This window comes from Aulonocara stuartgranti, assembly GCF_965226115.1.
Source record: "Aulonocara stuartgranti genome assembly, chromosome: 18".
NCBI lineage: Eukaryota > Metazoa > Chordata > Actinopteri > Cichliformes > Cichlidae > Aulonocara > Aulonocara stuartgranti.
In genome coordinates this window covers 20,921,558-20,944,148 of record NC_138954.1, presented here as the reverse complement: position 1 = coordinate 20,944,148, position 22,591 = coordinate 20,921,558, and the positions used below count along the sequence as shown (strand labels likewise).

General features: G+C 43.1%; 3 protein-coding genes across 4 annotated transcripts; 1 reads left to right on the top strand and 2 right to left on the bottom strand.

Moving 5' to 3' along the window:
* Positions 1-128: 128 nt before the first annotated feature.
* dhrs12lb (dehydrogenase/reductase (SDR family) member 12-like b) lies at positions 129-4,444 on the bottom strand. The gene is made up of 10 exons (XM_082513929.1): positions 4,150-4,444; positions 3,598-3,731; positions 3,436-3,518; positions 3,245-3,340; positions 3,046-3,127; positions 2,911-2,972; positions 2,665-2,769; positions 807-897; positions 550-687; positions 129-434 (listed from the first exon to the last, which is right to left on the bottom strand). The coding sequence occupies exons 1-10, from the start codon at positions 4,239-4,241 to the stop codon at positions 277-279; spliced, it is 1,041 nt and encodes a 346-aa protein (XP_082370055.1). The 5' UTR covers positions 4,242-4,444; the 3' UTR covers positions 129-276.
* An 86-nt stretch (positions 4,445-4,530) lies between these two features.
* ap1s3b (adaptor related protein complex 1 subunit sigma 3b) lies at positions 4,531-9,060 on the top strand. Of its 2 annotated transcripts, XM_082513930.1 has the most exons (6): positions 4,531-4,705; positions 6,214-6,392; positions 6,485-6,593; positions 6,752-6,889; positions 8,053-8,114; positions 8,287-9,060. In XM_082513930.1, exons 1-5 carry the CDS (start codon positions 4,703-4,705, stop codon positions 8,092-8,094), a joined length of 471 nt encoding a protein of 156 aa, XP_082370056.1. In that variant the 5' UTR covers positions 4,531-4,702; the 3' UTR covers positions 8,095-8,114; positions 8,287-9,060. The 2 variants fall into 2 exon arrangements, with proteins under 2 accessions (XP_082370056.1, XP_082370057.1); XM_082513931.1 differs by lacking the exon at positions 8,053-8,114.
* A 181-nt stretch (positions 9,061-9,241) lies between these two features.
* On the bottom strand, positions 9,242-16,826 carry scg2b (secretogranin II b). The gene is made up of 3 exons (XM_082514805.1): positions 16,474-16,826; positions 12,423-12,577; positions 9,242-11,903 (listed from the first exon to the last, which is right to left on the bottom strand). The coding sequence occupies exon 3, from the start codon at positions 11,884-11,886 to the stop codon at positions 10,093-10,095; it is 1,794 nt and encodes a 597-aa protein (XP_082370931.1). The 5' UTR covers positions 11,887-11,903; positions 12,423-12,577; positions 16,474-16,826; the 3' UTR covers positions 9,242-10,092.
* Positions 16,827-22,591: the final 5,765 nt, after the last annotated feature.

Sequence of the window (22,591 nt, the reverse complement as noted above, 5' to 3'; positions counted from 1 at the left end):
AAACATCAACTGCACATCTGAGATTTAAGCACTGTTGACATTTGTGCAAATTTCCAAATATAAAGCACGAGTCAGAAATCTGTTTTTGTAATGTAAATATACAAGACATGAGTGCACATGCAATCAAGTCAGTTATTTCGTCTTTAATCAATATTTTGTGACACTACAGAACGCAGTTTCATAAACATGCAACTGTTGCTGTAGACAGGAGGCTTGTTAAGAATCGACGACACCTTTTCCAGTAGCTGGTCATATGGTTATGACGTAGCAGACAAACTAGACAAACTGTGGTCTACAAGGTCCAGCGGGATCTGCGTCAGCTTGCAACTGAAAATCTTTGGATAGATTCTCCAATTGAGTCATGAAACTCTGAATCTCCTCAGCCGAACTGTGAGTCCAAGCCAGAGGGAGGTGGGTGGGAACAGGCTTCCGATCTGCAACACATGTAAGCTGTCAGAACTGGTGGCGCCAGACGATGACGATGCTTGAGTTGACCTGAGAAGGTTAACAGAAAATATGGTGGAGCCCGTCACATTTTGTGTTGTTTACCTTGAAAGAACTGCCCGCTGCGTGTTCTGGAAGCCACCCTGGACAAAGCCAACCACACGACTGTGTCGGCTCCTTGTTCTACAGTACGCAGCCTGTCCTCCATCATCCGGTGGAACTGAGGCATTGATGTAGAAACGGCTGGAAACAAGGAGAAAATAGATCTAGCTGTTAATTGTATTTGTGGTTTTTGAGGAAGGAGGAAGACTAATTAAGATACAGTTCAAGAAAAACTGCAACTGTTGCTCAAATGAGTGTACCTGGTGTATCTACCCAGCCTGGATGCATGACAGAAAAGTGAATGACAGGATTGGCTTTGGCCCACTGTTCTGTCAGCACCACCTGCTGTCTCTGAAAAGGAACAACACAATGTGGCCTCTTTACATCTTACGTCAGTCTTCTCCATTACTTTAAATGACCTACAGTGGGGCAAAAAAGTATTTAGTCAGCCACCGATTGTGCAAGTTCCCCCACCTAAAATGATGACAGAGGTCAGTAATTTGCACCAGAGGTACACTTCAACTGTGAGAGATAGAATGTGAAAAAAAAAAAATCCATGAATCCACATGGTAGGATTTGTAAAGAATTTATTCTTAAATCAGGGTGGAAAATAAGTATTTGGTCAATAACAAAAATACAACTCAATACTTTGTAACATAACCTTTGTTGGCAATAACAGAGGTCAAATGTTTACTATAGGTCTTTACCAGGTTTGCACACACAGTAGCTGGTATTTTGGCCCATTCCTCCATGCAGATCTTCTCGAGAGCAGTGATGTTTTGGGGCTGTCGCTGAGCAACACGGACTTTCAACTCCCGCCACAGATTTTCTATGGGGTTGAGGTCTGGAGACTGGCTAGGCCACTCCAGGACTTTCAAATGCTTCTTATGGAGCCACTCCTTTGTTGCCCGGGCGGTGTGTTTTGGATCATTGTCATGTTGGAAGACCCAGCCTCGTTTCATCTTCAAAGTTCTCACTGATGGAAGGAGGTTTTGGCTCAAAATCTCACGATACATGGCCCCATTCATTCTGTCCTTAACACGGATCAGTCGTCCTGTCCCCTTGGCAGAAAAACAGCCCCATAGCATGATGTTTCCACCCCCATGCTTCACAGTAGGTATGGTGTTCTTGGGATGCAACTCAGTATTCTTCTTCCTCCAAACACGACGAGTTGAGTTTATACCAAAAAGTTCTACTTTGGTTTCATCTGACCACATGACATTCTCCCAATCCTCTGCTGTATCATCCATGTGCTCTCTGGCAAACTTCAGACGAGCCTGGACATGCACTGGCTTCAGCAGCGGAACACGTCTGGCACTGCGGGATTTGATTCCCTGCCGTTGTAGTGTGTTACTGATGGTGACCTTTGTTACTTTGGTCCCAGCTCTCTGCAGGTCATTCACCAGGTCCCTCCGTGTGGTTCTGGGATCTTTGCTCACCGTTCTCATGATCATTTTGACCCCACGGGATGAGATCTTGCGTGGAGCCCCAGATCGAGGGAGATTATCAGTGGTCTTGTATGTCTTCCATTTTCTGATGATTGCTCCCACAGTTGATTTTTTCACACCAAGCTGCTTGCCTATTGTAGATTCACTCTTCCCAGTCTGGTGCAGGTCTACAATACTTTTCCTGGTGTCCTTCGAAAGCTCTTTGGTCTTGGCCATGGCGGAGTTTGGAGTCTGACTGTTTGAGGCTGTGGACAGGTGTCTTTTATACAGATGATGAGTTCAAACAGGTGCCATTCATACAGGTAACGAGTGGGGGACAGAAAAGCTTCTTACAGAAGACGTTACAGGTCTGTGAGAGCCAGAGATTTTCCTTGTTTGAGGTGACCAAATACTTATTTTCCACCCTGATTTACGAATAAATTCTTTACAAATCCTACCATGTGGATTCATGGATTTTTTTTTCACATTCTGTCTCTCACAGTGGAAGTGTACCTCTGGTGCAAATTACTGACCTCTGTCATCATTTTAGGTGGGGGAACTTGCACAATCAGTTGCTGACTAAATACTTTTTTGCCCCACTGTATATAACCAGTCAGACATGGTATTGTGCAATGTAAAGCAGATTCAAACTTAATTTTTAAAAACTCTGGACCACACCTTCCTGTCTTACCTTGTTCTGTGCGTAGACCATAACGGCATCAAAGTAGCCCTTTGCCGACTGCAAGTCATCGACCTCGAGTTTCTGTACCAGCATGCCTCCTGAGGACACAGTGATCTAATAGGCAGGAGGGGGAATAAATACATCAGTGTGCTTACAACACCATGACCCACTACAACGTGGACAAGAGTGGCATTATGCTGTTTGCACTATACAGATGAACACTTTGTTTGTGTGCACTTATGCGTGTAATCATACCACTCTTGGATCCCGGCTCTTCTGTAAAAGTGGTATAAGAGTCTGTGTGAGAATATACACCCCTGAAAAAGGAAATTAAAAAATTGAAAAATTGTTATGCAAGACAACAGTCTGACCATCAGAAGAAAATCTCACCCATAGTGTTGGTGGCAAAGTTCTTCTCCAGCCCTTCAGTGTTCAGCTCTCTCTTGTGCACCATACACCCTGCATTGTTTATCTGCCAAAGCAGAGAAAAGTCCAATCACACAACTTAGTCTAAACCATTAACACAGTTAGCTTAGGAAAGAGGATATGAAATCTATTTATTGTAATAAAGAATAAAGGTGATACATGCCAAACCATTCAGTGATGGATACTGCTTCTTGAAGGCCTCTGCAAACTCCCAGACTTTGCGTGACTGGGACATGTCCACAGTATGGATGTATACTTCCTAGAATATGAAGATTAGGCATCACTTTGTTTCTCATAAATCAGGGGATTTTTTATTTGCTTTTTACTTTCTGTATTCAAAGTCAATATTCTCACCGTGTTCCCAGATTTAGTAACAATGTCTTCTTTGGCTTCTTCTGCTTTATCTTTGTTCCTACAAACCATGTGGACCGTGCCACCTGGAGACAAAGCATCAGGTTTTATTTGCTATCATTATGTGGTGATGTTTGACAGATAACACAACCCTCCGGCGTGTACCTTTCTTGGCTATAGCCACGGCTGTTGCTTTTCCAATTCCACTGTTGGCTCCAGTAATCATAAATGACCTCCCCACCACCGACACATCCAGGTCCCGGGGATCAAACTCTTTAGATGCCACCTCGTATCCCTTCCTACGGGCGTGCAGAAAACATGTAATAAAGGTAATGCTTCAAGGCGAGGACTGATCATTTCTCAAAAGGCGGCTTGTGATTGACAGCCTGCATTGTTGTTGAGATGATGAGACGATGAGACTGTCATCCTCAAGACACACGAGCTGTCAATAGAACTATTGTAACTGTACATAAAGGGCAGTTTGTGTGATGATTGTGCCACACAGTGATCAGACCTTTGATATGGCTCTGCGGAGCAGCTTTTAGGGTTGAATAAACAACATGAAATGCATGTCACAGGGCAGAAATCTTAATTTTAGTTTTAAAAAAAGAGAGACAGAACAAAACAATACCAAGTAAAAAGATTGATATTTACCAGGCATCTTTGGACAACATCCCTACACACAGCAGATCAACACCAAAATGATATCCTACTGACCTTGTATATTGCTGGATTCCATTCAAAAACCAGATGGCATTTCGGTACAGAGACATGATTTCAAATGAGGAACAATCCCAAACAAAGTGCATCAAGTTTTCCAGTCCTTGTTCAAGCAGCTGTGTGACAGATCATAATCACATGAGGCGGGAGGAGAGGGATGCGCTTGCTGCTCTCTGCCGACTCTGACCGGGAATAACATTTAAACACACACCCTGACAGCAGTCAAGCGACGCCAGTTATCAGTTCATTCATTAACGTGGGTCCCACAGTCACGTGGCAGATTTTTTTGTTTTTTTTAAAGGGCGCTCCTGGTTGGGCGGATCCCTGGAAATACAAGCCCAGGATAACCAATCCACGATGGTTGTGAGTACGGATGACGCGTCACTGCCCAGCGGCATTGTGGGCGGAGTTAGCCAAGTTTCACCCTGTACTCACTTCACGGAGGATAGATATGTGTCCATCCGGGCAGTTTGACCCTTTGTGAGGGTTAAAGTACTTCGTTTTTAAATATTTTCACGGTGTTTTGTAGCTCCTCGGTCTGGTGTTGAAAATGGTAAGTTTCTGGCGAATGTGTTTGTTTTGTGCGCTTGACTGTAGGCGAAAAATACCCCGACTGTTCACCTGTTGCACCTGCTGTCGCTGACAGGTAGCTAAAGCTAGAAACTGCGCCTCTAACAGCACTTCCTGCTACACTGGGGCAGGTTTGTTTTCCGATTCAGGCCTGATGAGAGTCTACTTGGTTTCCACTTTGAGTTTTTATTGTTTGTATCCTACTTTTAATAAAACTCGGAAGTAAGGTGTGTGCTCTACCAGTAGGTCTATTCTGTAAGAAAACAGGTTTTGTGACTTCTCGTCGAGCGTTGCCCTGCTGGCTGTTTAATGCTTTACATATTAATTTGCCTGTGAGTTCTTAAGGGGTGTACACACCTGTAAATGACCTACAGGTGTGTAGACTTAAACAATCAAGTCTTCCTGTATCTCTGGTGATTAATGCTTGACTATCACTCAGTCTAATAATGTTATCTCCTTCTGTATTGTTCATTTCTAGTAGTGGAAGAACTGGTATGTCTTCATTTTGTTGGCCTGAATGGCTATAATAGAAGAATATGTTTCTTCTTTATACATTGTATAACCGTGTATTGTTTTTTTTTTTCTGTCTTTAGTTAATGGGTTTCTCAGATACTTGAACTCAGCTGCTCATTTGAATGACACATAAGCAGGCTGAATCATAAATGTTGTGCAGGACACGCCAATTGTGTCATACTACACATACTTCTTTATGACTGCAGTGGTGTCCACTGGCTTTTAAGTGTGCTCTTTGTTGCACATCAGGGTTTAGGCATTACAGCCTCACTGGTGACCTGAATGGTAGAAAATAATTGACAGACCTCACTACTGAGACAACCCCCTGTTTTTCCTCTTTTGTTTTCTTGCAAGCAAAAACCTGGTACTCTTAAAGTCGAGTCTGATTTTTGTTTTTGTTTTTTCTTTAAATGAAACCTAAAATCAGGATGATATTTCAGAGAGCCTTGCATGTTCTCGCTTCTGATTGGGAGAAAAATGCTCCATAAAGCCTGAAGACAAAGTAATATTTATTCTTGAAGCCTAACTTTAACAATGAGAGGAAACGGCACGGCAGTGTGGTCCCGACAGAGCGGGGGTGGGGATGAAGGAGACTAATGTCTGTTTGGATATGTACTCAAACCTGACCGGTGCTCGGAAACACGTTATCCAAACATCCAAAAGCTGGACTCGCTGGCTCACTTGAAAACTGCCACTTCCTCAGTTGTCAGTGACCTTCACTATTACTCCCTGTCAAGCCCTTTATTTCCCCTCGTGTTTGGTCAGTCAAGTTACTCGCTAATGAACCGTGCCAGCAGCACAGCCACTTGTGCAGTCCTGATTGTGACTGTGTGTGTTGGTGTGGGCGCAGCGCCGGCTGCTTAATAAAGTTTCTCGGGATTAACTTGATGTGGATTTCTGTTTGTTTGTGTGAGTCATCATTGCTGCCTCGACACGGGCCAGGATTTCCCCTCTGACAATGCCCTCTTGTGTCGTTAGATGCGCTTCATGCTGCTCTTCAGTCGCCAGGGGAAGCTGCGTCTGCAGAAGTGGTTCACGTCAATGTCGGAACGTGAGAAGAAGAAGATCATCAGGGACATGACCACCATGGTGCTGGCACGGCAACCCCGCTCCTGCAACTTCATGCAGTGGAAAGACCTAAAGATTGTTTATAAGCGGTAAGATTGCTTCATGTGTTTATTGACACTTCTCCAATAGGTGTTGGTCCCCACAATGCCACTGTTAATCATCTGTGTCTGATTCTCCTCAGGTATGCAAGCCTGTATTTCTGTTTGGGAGTAGAGAGCCAGGAAAATGAGCTGCTAGCCCTGGAGATCATTCATCGCTACGTGGAGCTGCTAGACAAATACTTTGGCAATGTATTTCACCTTCTCATATTTGTTATGCAGCTGTAGTCTGAAGTAAAGTGTTGCTAAAAATCAATAACATTGCTGCTCAACTAGGCTGCAAAGATTGGATCTAAGAATATGTTCTGCTCTGTAGTTTCTCTAATTTAATAACTGCGTCATCCTCTCAGGTGTGTGAGCTGGACATTATCTTTAACTTTGAGAAGGCCTATTTTATCCTGGATGAGTTTCTAATGGGAGGCGAGATCCAGGAAACCTCTAAACAGATTGTGAATCGCTCCATTGAAGCCTCAGACATGTTACAGGAGGTGAGATTCACTGATATGCACGCACAAATGCACTTAGTAAAACACTGTGACTTGCACCTGTGGTGTGAGCACGTAACATCTGTTGCATGGCTCAGTGTATAAAGCGAGACACTGCAGGCATAGGCGTGTTTTCTTCATGCACTGGTTGATTTTTGAGATTCTGGCCTATTTGGATTTTTTTTATTATTATTATTATTATTATTATTATTATTATTGTTATTATTATTATTATTTTGTTCAGACTAATGTAAATAAAATGTCTTAAATATACATTTTATCCACTGTGCAAATTAGTGCATGTTTAAGGAGGCAGTGCCTTTTTTTTTTTTTTTTTTTTTTTTTTTTTTTTAATTTACTTGCAGCTCTTAGGAAGTTTCACGGTTTATCTGTTGGTTAATTCTTATTAGTAAAACAGACACTGAAATGCTGTTTTCCTCAGAAATCCCCATTCCAGTAGCACTTACATACAGCAAACCTTACAGAATGACAGGCTGGAATAAATCTGTATCAGCTCTCTTCAGTGTTCAGTTAAAAAGTTGCAATACCAAAAAACTATACTTAATGTAAGTGCTCAACAGGAGAAGGTTAATGGTGATACATTGTATTTAACAGACTTCACTTGTAGTGTCTCCTTTTAAAGCAATGTTGCCATGTTTTCAAATGTATTACAAAGTTTGTTTATTTATTTAAATCATGGTTGTGGGGTATTTTGAAAGGCCCAGATACCTGAAATTAGTGCTTACTGTTTACTTTAAGCAACACGAGTATTGTGTGAGGCTCTGACATGGGAACGTGATGTGTGTGTGCGTGCGAAGTAGTCGGTGCATTGTAGAATCCAATCAAATGTGGTGATCCCTGTTGTGCCTTTGTCTTCCTCATAACTAAAAGGCATGTGGATAGTAGTGGCTGCTCCCTCTTTGTTTTAGAGGTCTGTGTTTTGCTGTTTTTCTTACCCCTTATGTCTCTCTCTCTCTGTCTGGGTGTTAGCGTGAGACAGATTTTCTTTAAATGTTAGCGCTGATGCTTCCTGCTCTCCCTGTAGGCTCGTGGCTCTCTGCGTAGCTGGGTGTGTTGTTCGGTGCTCCTGAGTCAGGGTGATTAACACTTTTTATCTAGAGTGATGCAGTTTAGTCTCCCATTCATTTTGACCATTATCGCTTCAGGATGACATCAGTGAGTGGTATGAGGTGGAGCTGTTTGGATGACCTTGAATATGGACAGAAAGGTTAGATGTTCCGCTTATGTTAGTGCATTGCTGTGCTCAGCACTTTGTAACAGGTGATGTGTAGATGTGTGACTGTGGATATGATTTTGTATTACACTGCACTTTTTGGAGTCTGGGAACCTGATTGTTTTTTTCATCCCTTGTGCTTTCTTTTCTATTTTTTTTTCCTTAGACATTGGAGGAGTACATGAGCAAACCTGCATTTTAGCTTGTGGGGGTGGGGGACAAAAGGACATGAACTAACAGCAAAGAAGAAGACGGGAGCAAGATGTGCTATATAGCAGTCACATACTTTTCTGAACCTGAAAATCGAGCGAACTTCGATTCTACTGAACATTTTCAGAAGAGAAAAATCTGGCTTTACTTGAATGTCTGCCTAAATCATAGCTTTGTGCATCATGTCTTTTGTGGCGACTCTAATATACATTAACAGTAATGCATTCAAGTGAAAGGAGAGTTTGTATGGGTGCGTTTCTGTGTGGAGGATATGGGTTGGGGTTGGGAGGGGTTTTTCGATGTGAATTGCAGTTATTAAATTTGAAGTAATAACAAGATGGTGGGTATTTAAAGGAAAAAAAAATCATGATCAGGAAGTGATGTTCCGATTTCCAAATTTCCTGTATTTATCATGTATTAATATGTCAGAAATTAATGTTTGGAGTCTGTCTGAGAAGTCTCTGATATATATATTTTTTTGTGTGTGTGCCAATCACTCAGCAACTTACGGAGTTACTTACAGCACAGAACTCGTTTTGATATAACACTGATACCAATGATTACCTGCTGTTTTTAATGTGCAAGACATACAACGTGTGTTTGACTGTTAGTCTTTTAGAAAGGGCACTTGCTATGCTAGTGTGGGTGTGATTGCTTTTTCTTTTTTTTAAATGTATACATTTGATGTGCATTTTCTGATGTTACAAATAAAATGTTTTTTGATAAGCAATTTGCTTTGAGTAGTGACTTGTTATCTTGGTGCTGAATGTTTAATTTGAATGAATACTCATATATATATATGTCGCTGTATCCCGCCATCCCCGCCCCCCCAAAATAATGCACATGCTGCTTTGGCTTCCTTTTATATGCAACATTTATATTTGTTTAATAAGGCAACACAACTCAGAAAGAAGAAAAATAATACCGCTGATGCTTTATTCATCTGTGATTGATCACACATTGTTGAACATGTACAAAAATGGTTTAAAAATGAGCATACATAGCACAATCACTGTTAGGCCAACAATACAGAGCTTCGCAGTATGAAAGGGGCTGGAAGGCAGGCGACGTTCTGATATTGAGACTTGGAAATAATTATCTGTAATAACAACATTAAATCCACTAACCCTGAATATATCACGAGTCACAACAACACTCGCTCTGAGGCCAGCACACTGCCCTAATGAAAAATTCCTATAATATTCCAATAGTACTCCAAATACGCCGTGTACTTGGGTTTTTAAATTCCCGGTCAGCATCATACTGAATAATTTACATGAATATTCACATATGTAATTGAATAGTTTTGACATGGATGAAAAATAAGCATCTTTACCGTTACTCATTTGATTACAGTTGAAAATATAGTGCTGTTTACAAACACATTTAATGTAAACAAACCTTCAACAACATCACAAATCTTTAATAACTTGGGTTTGGTTGTTAATTCTTTTTTTTCTTTTTCTTTATTAACTGGCAATTTGAGATTCGCAAGAGGTTCGCAACCTAAGGGAGGAACCTAAAATCTCTTGTATAACTATATATTAATAATAATATAAGGTTCTTGCAGCAAGTAGGGACTATTTTTTTATTATTTGATTTGTAAGAGTGCTGTAGTTCATTTTCGTTAGGGAGATATTAGTCATACCGGCTATAGTTCATATAATAGAAATTTGTAAACTAGATCACGTCCACCAAACTTTATTTTTCAGACAGTATATATATTAAATTCATAATTTCGTGCGTCTGGCAGGACATCTGGCTACATCCCGGCCACTGTTTTTTCACGGTGCTCCTCCTCTTCGTTTACGGTTTGAGGGGCCGAGGTTTTAGCCGTTATCTTTTCTTTCCCCTGCATTTCTGTGGGCTTTACGTTCTCCTCTGTGGCCTCCTCGGTTTCCCTCTTGACCAGTGGCCTTTTCTCATTGTCCACTTGCCCCAAGTAGTCCATTGCGCGCTCGTACAGCTCGTACGGGAACTGCGCCTTCAGCTGCGCCTGGGTGTCCCGCTTGGTGATGGTGTTGGGGTACTCTGTGAGAATTTTTGCCGCCAGGTATGTTGTCACCTCGTCTTCCACGTCACCGCCGTCGTCGTCGTCACTGTCAGCCTCACGCTTCAGGGGCATTTTGTTGAGCTCGGAGAGAAACAGGTTCTCCCTACGTCCGGAGGGAGGGGGGATTTTAACTGGACCTGAATTTGCAGCAGGGTTGGACACAGCAGGCATTCTGTCTGAGGGCTGAGAGGTCTTCATGGGTCTCTGCACCACGGGGTACTCGTTACTGATTGTCTCTACCCCGATGATGTCTAAAAAGTCCTCTCTGTCCATATCATCAGGGATAGTCTTGCTTTTCAGCGGCAGTCTGCGGCTGAAGTACCTTATCTTGGGGGTTTGGCCAGCATTCGTGTAACGAGCCGCGGCTTGTGGATCGCGGTGGAGCTTTCGGAGCTCCTCGGTGAGCAGCATATCGATAAGGTCTTGTGGAGGGACGTGCAGCTTCAGGGAAAGCTCCAGCAACTCCTTCACGGTCCGAGGATCCACGATAGAGGGACGGATCAGTCTCTTTTTCTGCTCACCGGTCCTATCCCTCTTCTGCGTCTGGTCACTCATCTCCAGGACTTTCAGCAGGTAGTAATCTACGAGCTTAGTGTCATCATCAGCCTCCTCTTGGTTCTGGCTGGCCCGGCGTTGCATCTCCTCCCTCTCTGATTCCTCCTGGTCACTGAGCGCCCTGTCCATTTCTTCATGGCTCCCGTTGACCATCTCCTCCGCCTCTTCCCTCTCCTCCATGGGGACCCACTCCTCGCCTCCGGCCACATCCTCATAGGCCTGGTTTCTCAGGCTGAGTCGGTCCTCTTCTTCCTCCCCGTCGTCCCCGTCTCTCTTCTGCCCACCGATTGTGGGCATCCTCCCGAGCTCATCAAAGATGGACCGCAAATTGGCGAGGCTCTGGGGTGTGTACTGCTCATCCAGGTCCTCGGTGGCCCGCTTGGAAGCGTCAGTATTTTCCTCGTCCTCAAACATCAGTGGGTACTTCTTGTGGGGTCTGGGGAAGTTACCGTAATCTACTGGTGCGCCCTCAGGCATTTCAGTATCTTTGGTGCGGTGCCTGTGAGCTCGGCGGTCATTTCTCGGCGGCGTTGGGGGGCTAAGCTTTGCGTCTTTCCCGGTCTGATCCTGGAGGGACCTGAGCAGAGCTTTCATCAGCTGCTCAGCGGTAATGTCCTGCCTCTGCATGCCCTGGGAAGGCTGGTGATCCCCGGGACCTTCGTCCTGCTGCGAGGCGAGCTGAAGCAGGACCCTGAACTTCTCCACTTCGTCGTAATCCACGGGTTCAGGCTGGCCCCCGTTTCGTTGCTGCTTCAGGTTTTCAATGTACTCCAGGGCTTTCATCATGTCGGCGCTGGGTTGATACGCAGCCGGCTGCCCCTCACTCTCCCCTCCTCGGAGCCTGTAGTGACGGGGGAGAGACGCAGCCTGCACGGCGCATCCATGAAGGAGGAAGGCGAGCAGGACCACGGCTCCCCCCGCGGGCAACTTGTGGTGAAAATGCAGCATTATAGGCAAATTATTACCTGGAAAACAAGAGAGAGGACAATGATGGTGAAGCAGCTGGGAGGGGGAAAAGATCATAGATTATTTCCCTCTCTTCGGTTATCTTAACTAAAAGCTTATCAGGAAGCAACGAGCACGATCGTAAACAATTCTGTTTTGATCTGGGGTTTGTGCGCCTGTCGGGGAGTTACGCTTCGCAAACTGAACGATGTGTCGGTGTGCGCGTGGAGAAACATTCACATCGCTGGATGAGTCACTCCCCGTCTGGTTATTGACGTCTTAAAAAAATCAGATTTCCTCCCGTCAGCATCCACATTAACTAAAAACAATCCTCCGTTATTACAACTCACTGTAATCCCCGACTGTAGAAGGATATAGTTTTCTTTCTATTTCATTCGTTCTAACGGAACGTGTCGAAATCTGCGAGAAGCTGTGATTTAAAAAATAGAAAAAAGACTGTCTTTCAATTTTACCCGTCTAGATGTGAATCAGAATAAAAAAAACGGAATCAAATAAATAAAAAAGAAATCGTGGTTTACCTTTGGCAGTAAAGCTCAGACAGCAGTAAGGGTGTATGACATCTCCTCAGTAGCGGTGCTGTTCTCTTCTGTTTTCAGCACTCGGACAGCTCCCCTGGTTATATGAGGCAACACCTGACCACCGCGTCATCACACAGCACACGCAATAACCGGCCCTAAAAATCCATATAAATGATTCAGGTTTATGATATGGCATACTAATAGCTGCGTTTAAAAATAGCCTTGGACGCTGTCTGTTGCACAGCAGCGCTGTGTAGAAGATGCTGACAGGAAGGATGTTTGGAGCTGCTGCTTGGGAAAAACAAAAAGAAATAAAGCCGTTTGTTAGATTCAGCTGTGGAAACAATGAAAATGTTAACTTTGCATGTACAGGAGAGCTGATTTGATTGAAGTGAAACCAACTCTTAGGCGCCAGTTTTATGAGATGTAGAACTAAATGTGCCAACGCCAAATCCCTCTTTGTAACGAGAGGTTCTTAAAAATGCACTTTTGGTCATGAAAAACAACATCGCTGCACGTTCTCAACTTGGCATCGGAAGAGTTAAACCCTCTAGCGATGACTCACAGGCTAAAACCACCGCGGAGTTGCTGTCGCAGTTGAGCAGCCCCCACCAAACCCCTCCTCCTTCTCCTGCTCTCTCTTTCTCTCTCCCTTCGATGACAGAGATGTGATAAACACTGGGCCTCTGTTGGGGGCCAGAAGCTCCGGCATTCCGCAGGACCACAAGGTGTAAAGGTCTACAGCAGACGAGATAAAAGGTGGCGACAGGTGAAGTTTATGGTGAGATCAAAAGCCTTATTAAACACTTGGGCTATCACTGTTATCGCACAGTGACGCCTTCATGCTAAGCCAATCAAGAGCACTACACGAGGTGTCCAAGGTTCTACAGTACATGAACAGATGCCACACAGACTTGTTATACTTTATCCACATGTTCGAATACCTTAATATATTTAAGTTGATGTGAACAGTAACATTCCTGTAGTATTCCCGTTTCATGTTTTCGTTTCAAGTGTCTCCTTACAACCCTCCTCTGATGCTCCAACAACATCTCAAGTCTCTAAAGAGCTTCAGGTCAGCGTCCTCTGACATCCCACACATACAAGTACTCTTTCATTTCAGCCCAGCTCTGCCTTTCCTGCCCTATTTCCATCTCACATCTAATTGCATCCGCTGTCCTGCTCTATCGTTTCATATTTTCCATCCTTTCACATCTCTTAAAGAAAGAAAAACTGCTTTTACTTTATCCTCAGTACCAAAAGTCACAGAGGGATGGGGGAGGGAGGAAGGTGCTTTTGAAACTCGACTGTGCCGTCAGCTGCCTGTCACGTACGGCTGAAGAGCTGCAGAGACCCTCGTGACGTTGAAAGACCCACTGTGCTGCTGTGCCTGCTGCCTTGTTTAAGTCCATCTCGGTGTGGGTGTGGGTGTGAGAGGGGGGAGCAAATGGAAAAAAACTGAATCACAGATCAAAACACAGTTAAAGGGAAAGGAGGAGAGGTGTGGTGGTGTTTGGAGAATGTGTTAGCTCTCAGCATCACACACTGGACGTGGTGACTCTCCATTTAGAAACAGCCATCGCCATGGGGGACGGCAGCGGTGTCAGAGGTCACAGCAGTCGCATCGCTGCTGTATAAATTGAGTTGAACTGTGTCTCTCTTCAAAAGGGCACATTTTCCTGCATGCATATTAAGAAACTGATGATGGAACATGCTTACTGTCGCCTATCTGTTTTGCTGAAAGTGAACAAGCACACAGAACTACTTGAAGATCAATTTTTGGCTCATTTGTTGGCCGTGATGCTGGCCGATGTCTTGTGTGCGTGAGTGAAAGTGACAGGGTGAATGAGAGCTGTCTCACATCATGTTTGAAGGAAATGGTCCCCTGCTCAATCTCCTTTTAAATTTTTGCCTTTTGTCCTTTTACAGTGTAAAAACAAGCACGCCGATGTGTCAGAAATGCTCAAATGCTATTCAACTTCTAAATATAACTTCTGCAATGCATGTTTAAGCAACAAGCAACATTTTAGTAGATATTTCTCTGCCAGTGTCTGAGCTGTGGGTCAGTAAGAAAAACAGCCTGGTGGTCTGGATGTTGTGACGTGAGCTGTTAAATATCTGGTAGAGTTTAAAGGATGTGTGCGCTTCTATTTGCGTGTTTATCTCTTGTTGTGGAAGTTATACCAACCCCCCTGGGCACTGTGATGATTCTGAGTGATGGATCAGAGGTTTCTAAACTCATATCCCAGCAGGCCGCTGCTGGTAAAAGATTCACTGACTGAATCTGTTATTCGTCTCCGGGGCTTGTGATGTGCTGTCTCTGTGCATCATTCTGTACTGATTAATTACTTCAGATGCTAAAAAGAAAATAAACATTCCCAGTGAACGGCACTATTGCATTCTCTCTGTCTTTTTCTCTCTTTATCAATGAGAGTAACATCAGGGCACGGAGAAAATGATAGTAATTAGATTACGAGTCTTTAGTGCCACTCTCATCCTCTCATGGGTTTTGTTTCCTGCTTCTTCAGTGCCCTTCTTCTTCTTTCTCTCCATTGAACTCTATAAGTCTATCGATAGCAAAGCCCATTATTAGACAAAACAGAAATCATTTTGGCAAAGTGTTGATGATACCATTCCCTCCTTTGGTTGCTAAGTTACACAGAAGTATGCTTTGGAGGCGCCCTTCCATTAATTCAGTTCTGAAGTTTATCTTTCCACTGAAATATTTCTCTGAGCCTCCTTCTACATCTGCTCTGCCTTCAGATAAAATAACTCAAAGATGTTCTGCACTATCTAAATAATTTTAAAAACAACAACAGCATGGCAGTCAGGGTGTCCTGGTAAATCAGAAGAGCTGAGGTCAGGGCACTGTGTTCCAACCCAGCTCTTTCACAGCTCCTCAGATTGTGATCTGGAGATCTCACCAAGTAGAGTTATCATCTTCAGCTCCCCCAACCCCACCCCCCATTAAAAATAAGCCTCGTAAAAAAATTAAAGAGCTTAAAGAGCCTCCTTTAAAAGACCCGTAATTACATACTTTTGCAGGAAAAGTTTTTCGTCTCTGTTTTGATCGTGAACCTTTTTTGTATTCGGCTCTTACTCAAGGTGCTTTTCAGGGAGAAGAGAAAACATGACATGAATTCCTTTTATGACTCGTGGATTTTTCAGATTCTGGACTCGTGCCATTTTTCTAACAAAGCAGAGACTCAGAATCACAGATGTGCAGTGCAGACTTTATTAACTGAGCTGGTATTTTTCAGGGTGGGGGTCCTTTAGGCCTGAGAGAGAAACGCATGAAAACCACACATTTACAGGTTTCAAGGCAAACAGATGTAGAGTCACAATGTTCTGACTTGTAGTCAGAGAATACTGAGAATGAGCCTCTTTTTCTAGGAGGAAATGATTTGCTTAATGGACAGTCTTGGTTGTATGTTAAAAATATTATTCTTTCAGCAAGTGACTTCATTTTGCTTCCTTTCTTCTTCAACCTGTAAAACCATGCAAGTTCTCTATAATCATGAAATGATATATTTCTTTCACTCCTGTTTAAACCCAGCAGCCCTGCTGTTCTGGGTGATACCGCTGCTGTTTCCTTGCACATAAACCAGAGATGTGGGGGGAGAAAATTAGACTAGCTCAACAATGGCTTGCTTCCATCATTATAATAAAGGAGTACACACCCATATACAAACTCAAACACATACACTGTGTGACAAATGGTCTTTTTGTTTGTTTGGTTTTACTTTACTTTATGCTCTGAGTTCAGATTCTTGCATCAGTCAGCTCAAGGACCTGTGACTCAGCCGAGATCTTCAGCAATCAACACCGATTTCCTGGAATGGTCTAAGCATTCAGTGTGTGCGCTTAAATAATGTTGTGTGCGAAAAAAAAAGAAAAAAAGAAGAAGATATAGATAGAGCTGCATGTAGTCAGCCCCTCCTCCTCCTTTGTTTTGTTTAACTCCTCCTCACCTCTTCACCCACCCACCCCCAGTCACCACATCATGAGGCGGGAGGGCACGCGCAATGGCGCGCCCGTTGTCATGGCTCACCTTCCTTTTAACCAACGTCTCCATGGTGACGCTGTCTCACTTGCCTTTCATCTGCCTCCACCTTCATCTCTTCCCACAGGTTGGTATCCTTGTCTCCTTCATTAGACTCTCCAGTTTAGCTGGCCGTTTTCTCAGTGACGTGCATTCATTACATTTTCTCCTTCTGCTGTACCCATCTGGCTCATCCTTCTCCTTGAGCCAATTACTGCAAGTAAAGCATGGTCCTTGTCTTCAGGAGGCAGGTTGTTTCAGGAACAGAGATGATGGTGATTAGAGCCACAATATGTTGTCTGAGCCATTAGGATGGAAGGACAGAAACAAGGAGAGGAAGCATGCTAGCTGAGCAGCATAGGGAGGGCAGAGGAGAAATGAATGAAACAAGGTGGAGATTCAATACAAGCGTAGCCTTTCTAAAAGGGCAAATGCCCACGTAATGCTACAGGAATGCAGGAGAGGACCTGTGGGATTGGATCAAATATCTCTGCTTTAATGAGACTGGCTTCAACAGCCAAGCCTCCATTCCTCCTCTGCTAATGATCATCTTTGGATTCCTTCCATTAAAAAACAAAAATAAATAGTTCGACATGTTTGGAAATGTGCTTATTAATTTTCTCGAGTTAGGCTATATGAGAGTGTTGTTGCCACTCTAATTTTTCCAGTTAGCTCATGAAAAGCACTGGAAATATGAGGGGTCTTGCCAAAACAAATCGTTCTTCCACTAATCAATTATATACCTTGTTCCTTTAATCAGTACAAAACCAGAATGTTTGGGGCGATTTCACAGGTTTTGTGCGCCAACACTGTTTCTTGGCTAAGTGTCAGGAATACCCTGGAGTCTTGGCCGGGTTCATGGGAACTTGCTCCCAACTGATAAACAACATGCACTTACGTTTAAGCATGACGTTGCCAATTTCCAGCTACGCGTTTAACAAAAACAATTCCCTTCACTCTTATTTAAGTGCATACTTCTATTTAAAACATATATTTCTGATGATTTTGTGCCTCTTTTTTTTTAGCTCACTTAAGCATAGTGAACACCAGTGAACACCAGGCTTTGTGCCATTCTTTTCCTCTCCTCATCTCATGTTTTTTTTCTTACCGTCTGACAAAGGTGCTATTTTAGTCATGCCTACCTGGCTGTCTCCACCGTCACAGCCTGATTCTTTAGCAACCACATTTTTTCCCTTCTCCTTTTAACTTCTCTTCAGCCCTTTTCAGCAGTGCCCCCAACTAGCCTCTCAACCTCAGCATCACTCTTTTCACTCCTTGTTGTTACCTTTCATACCCCATGCTTCTTTACACTGTACATATTAATGAATGCGAGCACTCGCCATGTTGTTCTGAATCATACTGAGAGGATGTGTGTATGTGTGTGTGGCTGCGCATCCATGCGTATATGAGCACACGTGCTCAGATTCGTGTCTATGGTGAGGGATTCAGCATGACGCACTGGCTGACGTCACCAGAGGCCCAGTGAGGATGTGTTTATTGATGAAGAAATCCTGTCAATGAAGAGAGAAGAATAAGAGCGAGCACACGCCACAGTAACCTGTTTTTTAAAACTGTAGAATATGAATCAGAAAACATTCAATTTAATCAGATTTATTGTGGCCATATGAGAAGCTGTTTGGAATTAATAATGCACATATTCACAGAAAAAAGAAAAGGAATGATCCATCAACATTTTTGCCTTTCCAGCTGCTCTTTTTGCCTCCCTAATTAGTTGTTCTTAACAGTCTAATATGTTCCTAATTTGCTTAACTGTAACCCACACTGTCTTGGTAACAGAGATGATTGTCATGTTCATTAAAGCGTGACACCTTTTCCAGTCTTCCTCTGCAAACACAGTTTTTTTTTTAATGCAAAGCTGCTGGGAAAAGTGTTTTTTTTGTTGCAAATGTGAGTCATTAAATATGTTTTGGGTGTTGCTCTAATACCAGCTCCAGCACAGAAATAGCCTACTGTAGCTTTGTTGTTCTATTAGAAAGCCAGCGCCTGTGTTTCTTGCGCACCACATGGAGCTCACTGGATGTTTAACAGTGTCCCTGCAGCGTGGCACTATCAACAAGACAAGCCGTCTTTGTTCTGAGAATTTTAAATGCGCATGCTATTTCTGCCTCCTCTACTTCTCCCCACAGTTCGTCCTCTGATCTTTCCGTTAGTTAGCCTAGTTCCATCTCATTCTTGGACCCTGCCACCACTCCCTTCTGCCACTCTTCCACCTCTCCTCCATCTCTTCCTTTCCTCTCCTGCCCTTTTCCTTCACCGATGCTTCCTCATCTCTGCAGTCTCTGTCTCTTCCTTCACCACTCCCCGTTGGTGCGATGATGCTGTCCTGGCTGCCTCCCAAACCCCCACAAACTTCGCTCCTCCACCGCCACACCTCCCTCCCGATGCTATAAATACCCAGCATCGGTGAGTCATCGCCCAGACGTATCAGTTGCCTCTCTCTCTTCTTTCTGCTTCACCATCCTCACCCCCCCACCACCCGCTATCGCTTTGCTCAAGCTCATTAACAGACCTCACACATTTTCCCACCTCCACTTTGGCCCCAGCTCCACAATGACCCAGCTGAGCTAAGCCGAGGTCGCGGTGCCCATGCCCGGCACGGAGCAGCCTGCCGTCAGAGAGTGTGAAGCCAGAGGTCAACCTAACACATTACCAGCCAAAAAACCCAAAAACAAAACCAGCATGAAACAGAGGATTAACACGATCAACCAAAACTTTACTGCATCACATTCATCGACTTCCCAATTAGTCAATGGAAAATGTCACCATTTACCAAAGAAACATGTTCATATTTAACAGTATCAACTAATCTGTTTGTTTCAGGACTTAAATGCAATTATACCACACTAATAATGAAGTGGTATGGCCTACTAATATCTAGTATTAGTGTTACATTTCACTGAATTTCAACATGAGATATTTTTGCTTCTTTTTTCTTGTAAAACCTTGGCTCTTAAATGTAATTGAAATTATTTATTTATTTATTTAAACCCATACACTGGGAGTTCAAGTGATGTAAATGCATCGTCAAACGCTTACATTTAAAAAACAAACTTTTTCTTTCACCTTTTCCTCGGCTGCCTCTAATCCACAGTTCATTGTATATCTTTGTGTGCCAGTAGTGGGCAGGGATACCTTAATCCCAGTCCTCAGCCTCAGATGTAATCTTTTTTTTTTCCAGACACCACCCACTTCTCCAGAGTTATAAAGGCAGCTAACGTTCGGCTTCGGCTCCTTGTGTAAACTTCAGTATGGCTTATTGGCTTGCAGTAGTGTGTGCGCATAGAACACAGAAAGTTTTTTGCGCACCTCTGAGTCATAAGTAGGCAGGGAGAGAGCGAGAGAGTGAGAGAGAGAGATGAGCAAAGCAAGGAGAGGGAGAAAGAAAGGAGCAAAAAAAAAAAGAAGTAGGAATAAAGTGTCAGAGAGCAAACCGAGGACAAGCACGGGAACACGCACATATACACACACGCACACGCACGCTCACAAACTAACCACATATATAATGTGAAAGATGTCCTTCACTGTTTCCTTGCTGTTGTTGTCTTTGTGGTAGAGCCACTCTTCTGTGTGTGTGTGTGTGTGCGTGCGTGCGTGCGTGCGTGCGTGCGTGCGTGCGTGCGTGTGTGTGTGTGTGCATGCGTGCGTGCGTGTGTGTGTGTGTGTGTGTGTGCGTGCGTGCGTCAGAATCAGTGGGCTAATAAGGGAGCATTATGCTTCTGACTCACTCACTCGTCCCATAGGGTTGGATGGAGCGAATAAAGAGGAGGAAGAGGAGGGGTTGGAAGAATTGCTTGACTCTCTGTGGTCTCGTAGATTCATTTTAAATAAAGGAGCAGCAGACATGGTACCGGCAGAATGAAAAGTGTTCTCCCTGACATTAAAGACTGGCATGCGCTTCATCTGTTTTCATCTCTTGGTGTGAATTGATATGAACTGTGATGTGAATTGTAATGCAGACTCTGGTACTGTAAAGTTTACTTGCACCCATTATTAACTTGTGCTTAGCTAATCAGGCCTTTTACAGAGTGAGCACTCCAGACGGTAACACTGAACTAGTGTATAGAATAATTGGGTGCAGTTGTGCTTTTCACTTTTGTTTTTATATTTATATTTTATATATTTTTTTATATATTTCTCTACAATTTTGTTGTACATGTACAACGACAATAAAAGCCTATTCTATTCTGTTTCTGAAATTGCCACTTGAGGCTGTCTCCACAGTCACATCAGTCCCTATATACTTTCAAACTAAAATCCCCATGTTTACAGCGGTACAGGCCCACTTAGAGCCTGGAACAAAATAGCCGTTCTTTGAATGAGGCTTCAATTCAGCTGTTTTTAGTCTCTGGACCTCTCAACGATGTTTGGGGTATTTTTTTTACTGCACTTCCTTGATAGATGGTACAGTACTGTGCGAAAGTTTCAAGCCACTTCTCATATTTTCCTAGGAAAATTGTAAATAGTTGAGGTAATATATCGGAATGTGCAAGCAAAATAAATGTATAGGAATGCGGTATATATGGCAAAAAAAGGTTTGAGCACCTTTATTCTTCAACACAGTCTGAAGTAGAGTTCAGGAGTAGTTCTCTGGGCTTCTTCTTTTGTACTTTTCTCTGTCATATGACCCAACACTGCTATTGGGTTCAGGTTCTAGGGAGGCCAATCCATGGCTAATGGAATTCTAATGTGTGTTTTTCTATCTAGGTATGGTTTCACTGCACTAGCAGTGTGTTTGCAATCATTGTCAAACTTAAAATTGAAACTGTTGCCAATTAGACGATTTCCAGATGGTATTACATGGTGGATCAGGTCTTTGCTGGATTTTTTCCCATTTCTTAAGGATGTCACTTACAGATACTGTTCATCAGCTGTAAATATTTTTTTTAAGGTCTGCCACTTCTTCTTTTGTGCTCCAGTTTCTTCAGATTCTTTAAAGGATACACTGTAAACCATGCAGAAGTATGCCAGATTGCCAGATTTTTGGCTAATAGCTCTTTGGAAATCACCAGTTGAGTGAAACTCATCTCAGTTTTTCTACTTAATAAAAGAAGAATTTCTGGTAGCTCATTGCGAGGCTGTCCCATATTTATAAAACGTTAACCTTTTAGAGATTGATTTAAAAAAGTGTTTGGCTTCTAACCAAAATATCCATAACAGATAGTGAAAAACAGGATTTTCTGTCATTTAATTGTGTATCTGTTATTTAACTACTTTGGTGTAGTATGAATGGCTGTGGAGGAAAAAAAACAAAAGGCCCCCAACAATGTATGCCCTCCTTCTTATTTTCAAAGCTGGCTAACAGGCTGATTTGAAAATAAGTCTCTGGGGGGCTGATTCTGGCCCCTGGGCCTTATGTTTGACACTCCTGGTCTATTAAATATAATAATTGAAAAAAACTCCAGAAAGCCCACAGAGGTATTGCTTAACACTTCTGGCTTCAAAAACAAAACTTAAATAATAAACATAAAAAAATAAATTTAAAAAAACCCAATAGGGTGACAGCCATAAAGCTCAGCTGCAGGCTTTAATAACAGCATGTATAAACTCATGTGTGACTTGTTGTTTTATACGTGCAGTCTGTGATTCTGGAGAATCCAAATACGTCAGCTGAGGCTCAGAGAAACTGAATGGGACAACTTGCCAATGTCATGTTTTTTTGCTTTAGACTAAGGCTCAACAGCAGTTCAAAAAAGTAAAGGATTATCTGCAGCCCTGGTGTTGAATAATGGATCCTGACTACATCATCTATGTTAATCAGCAGGTGCGTTCAGAAGGAATTCAATAAAAGTTCTTTTTTTCTTTTTCTCTGATTCAATTTCTCAAGAAAGGGTGAAGAAAAAACAAACAAACAACACCTTCCTTTGTTTACTAGCTTTAAATGAAGGTCGACTTCCAGGACTGGATGTTCCGCTTGCGTCGAAGCGGCACACAGCCTTTCACAAACCACATCCGCACACGCACACTGGCCTTCGTTGCCATAGAAACTCTGCTTTGAGGATGATTCCAATCAAGCTGCTGATTATTAGTCACACGTTAAACCTCACAGACTACGTTCAGGTGTCTGACAGACACACACACAGAACTCCAAAGCACACAAACACCAGCA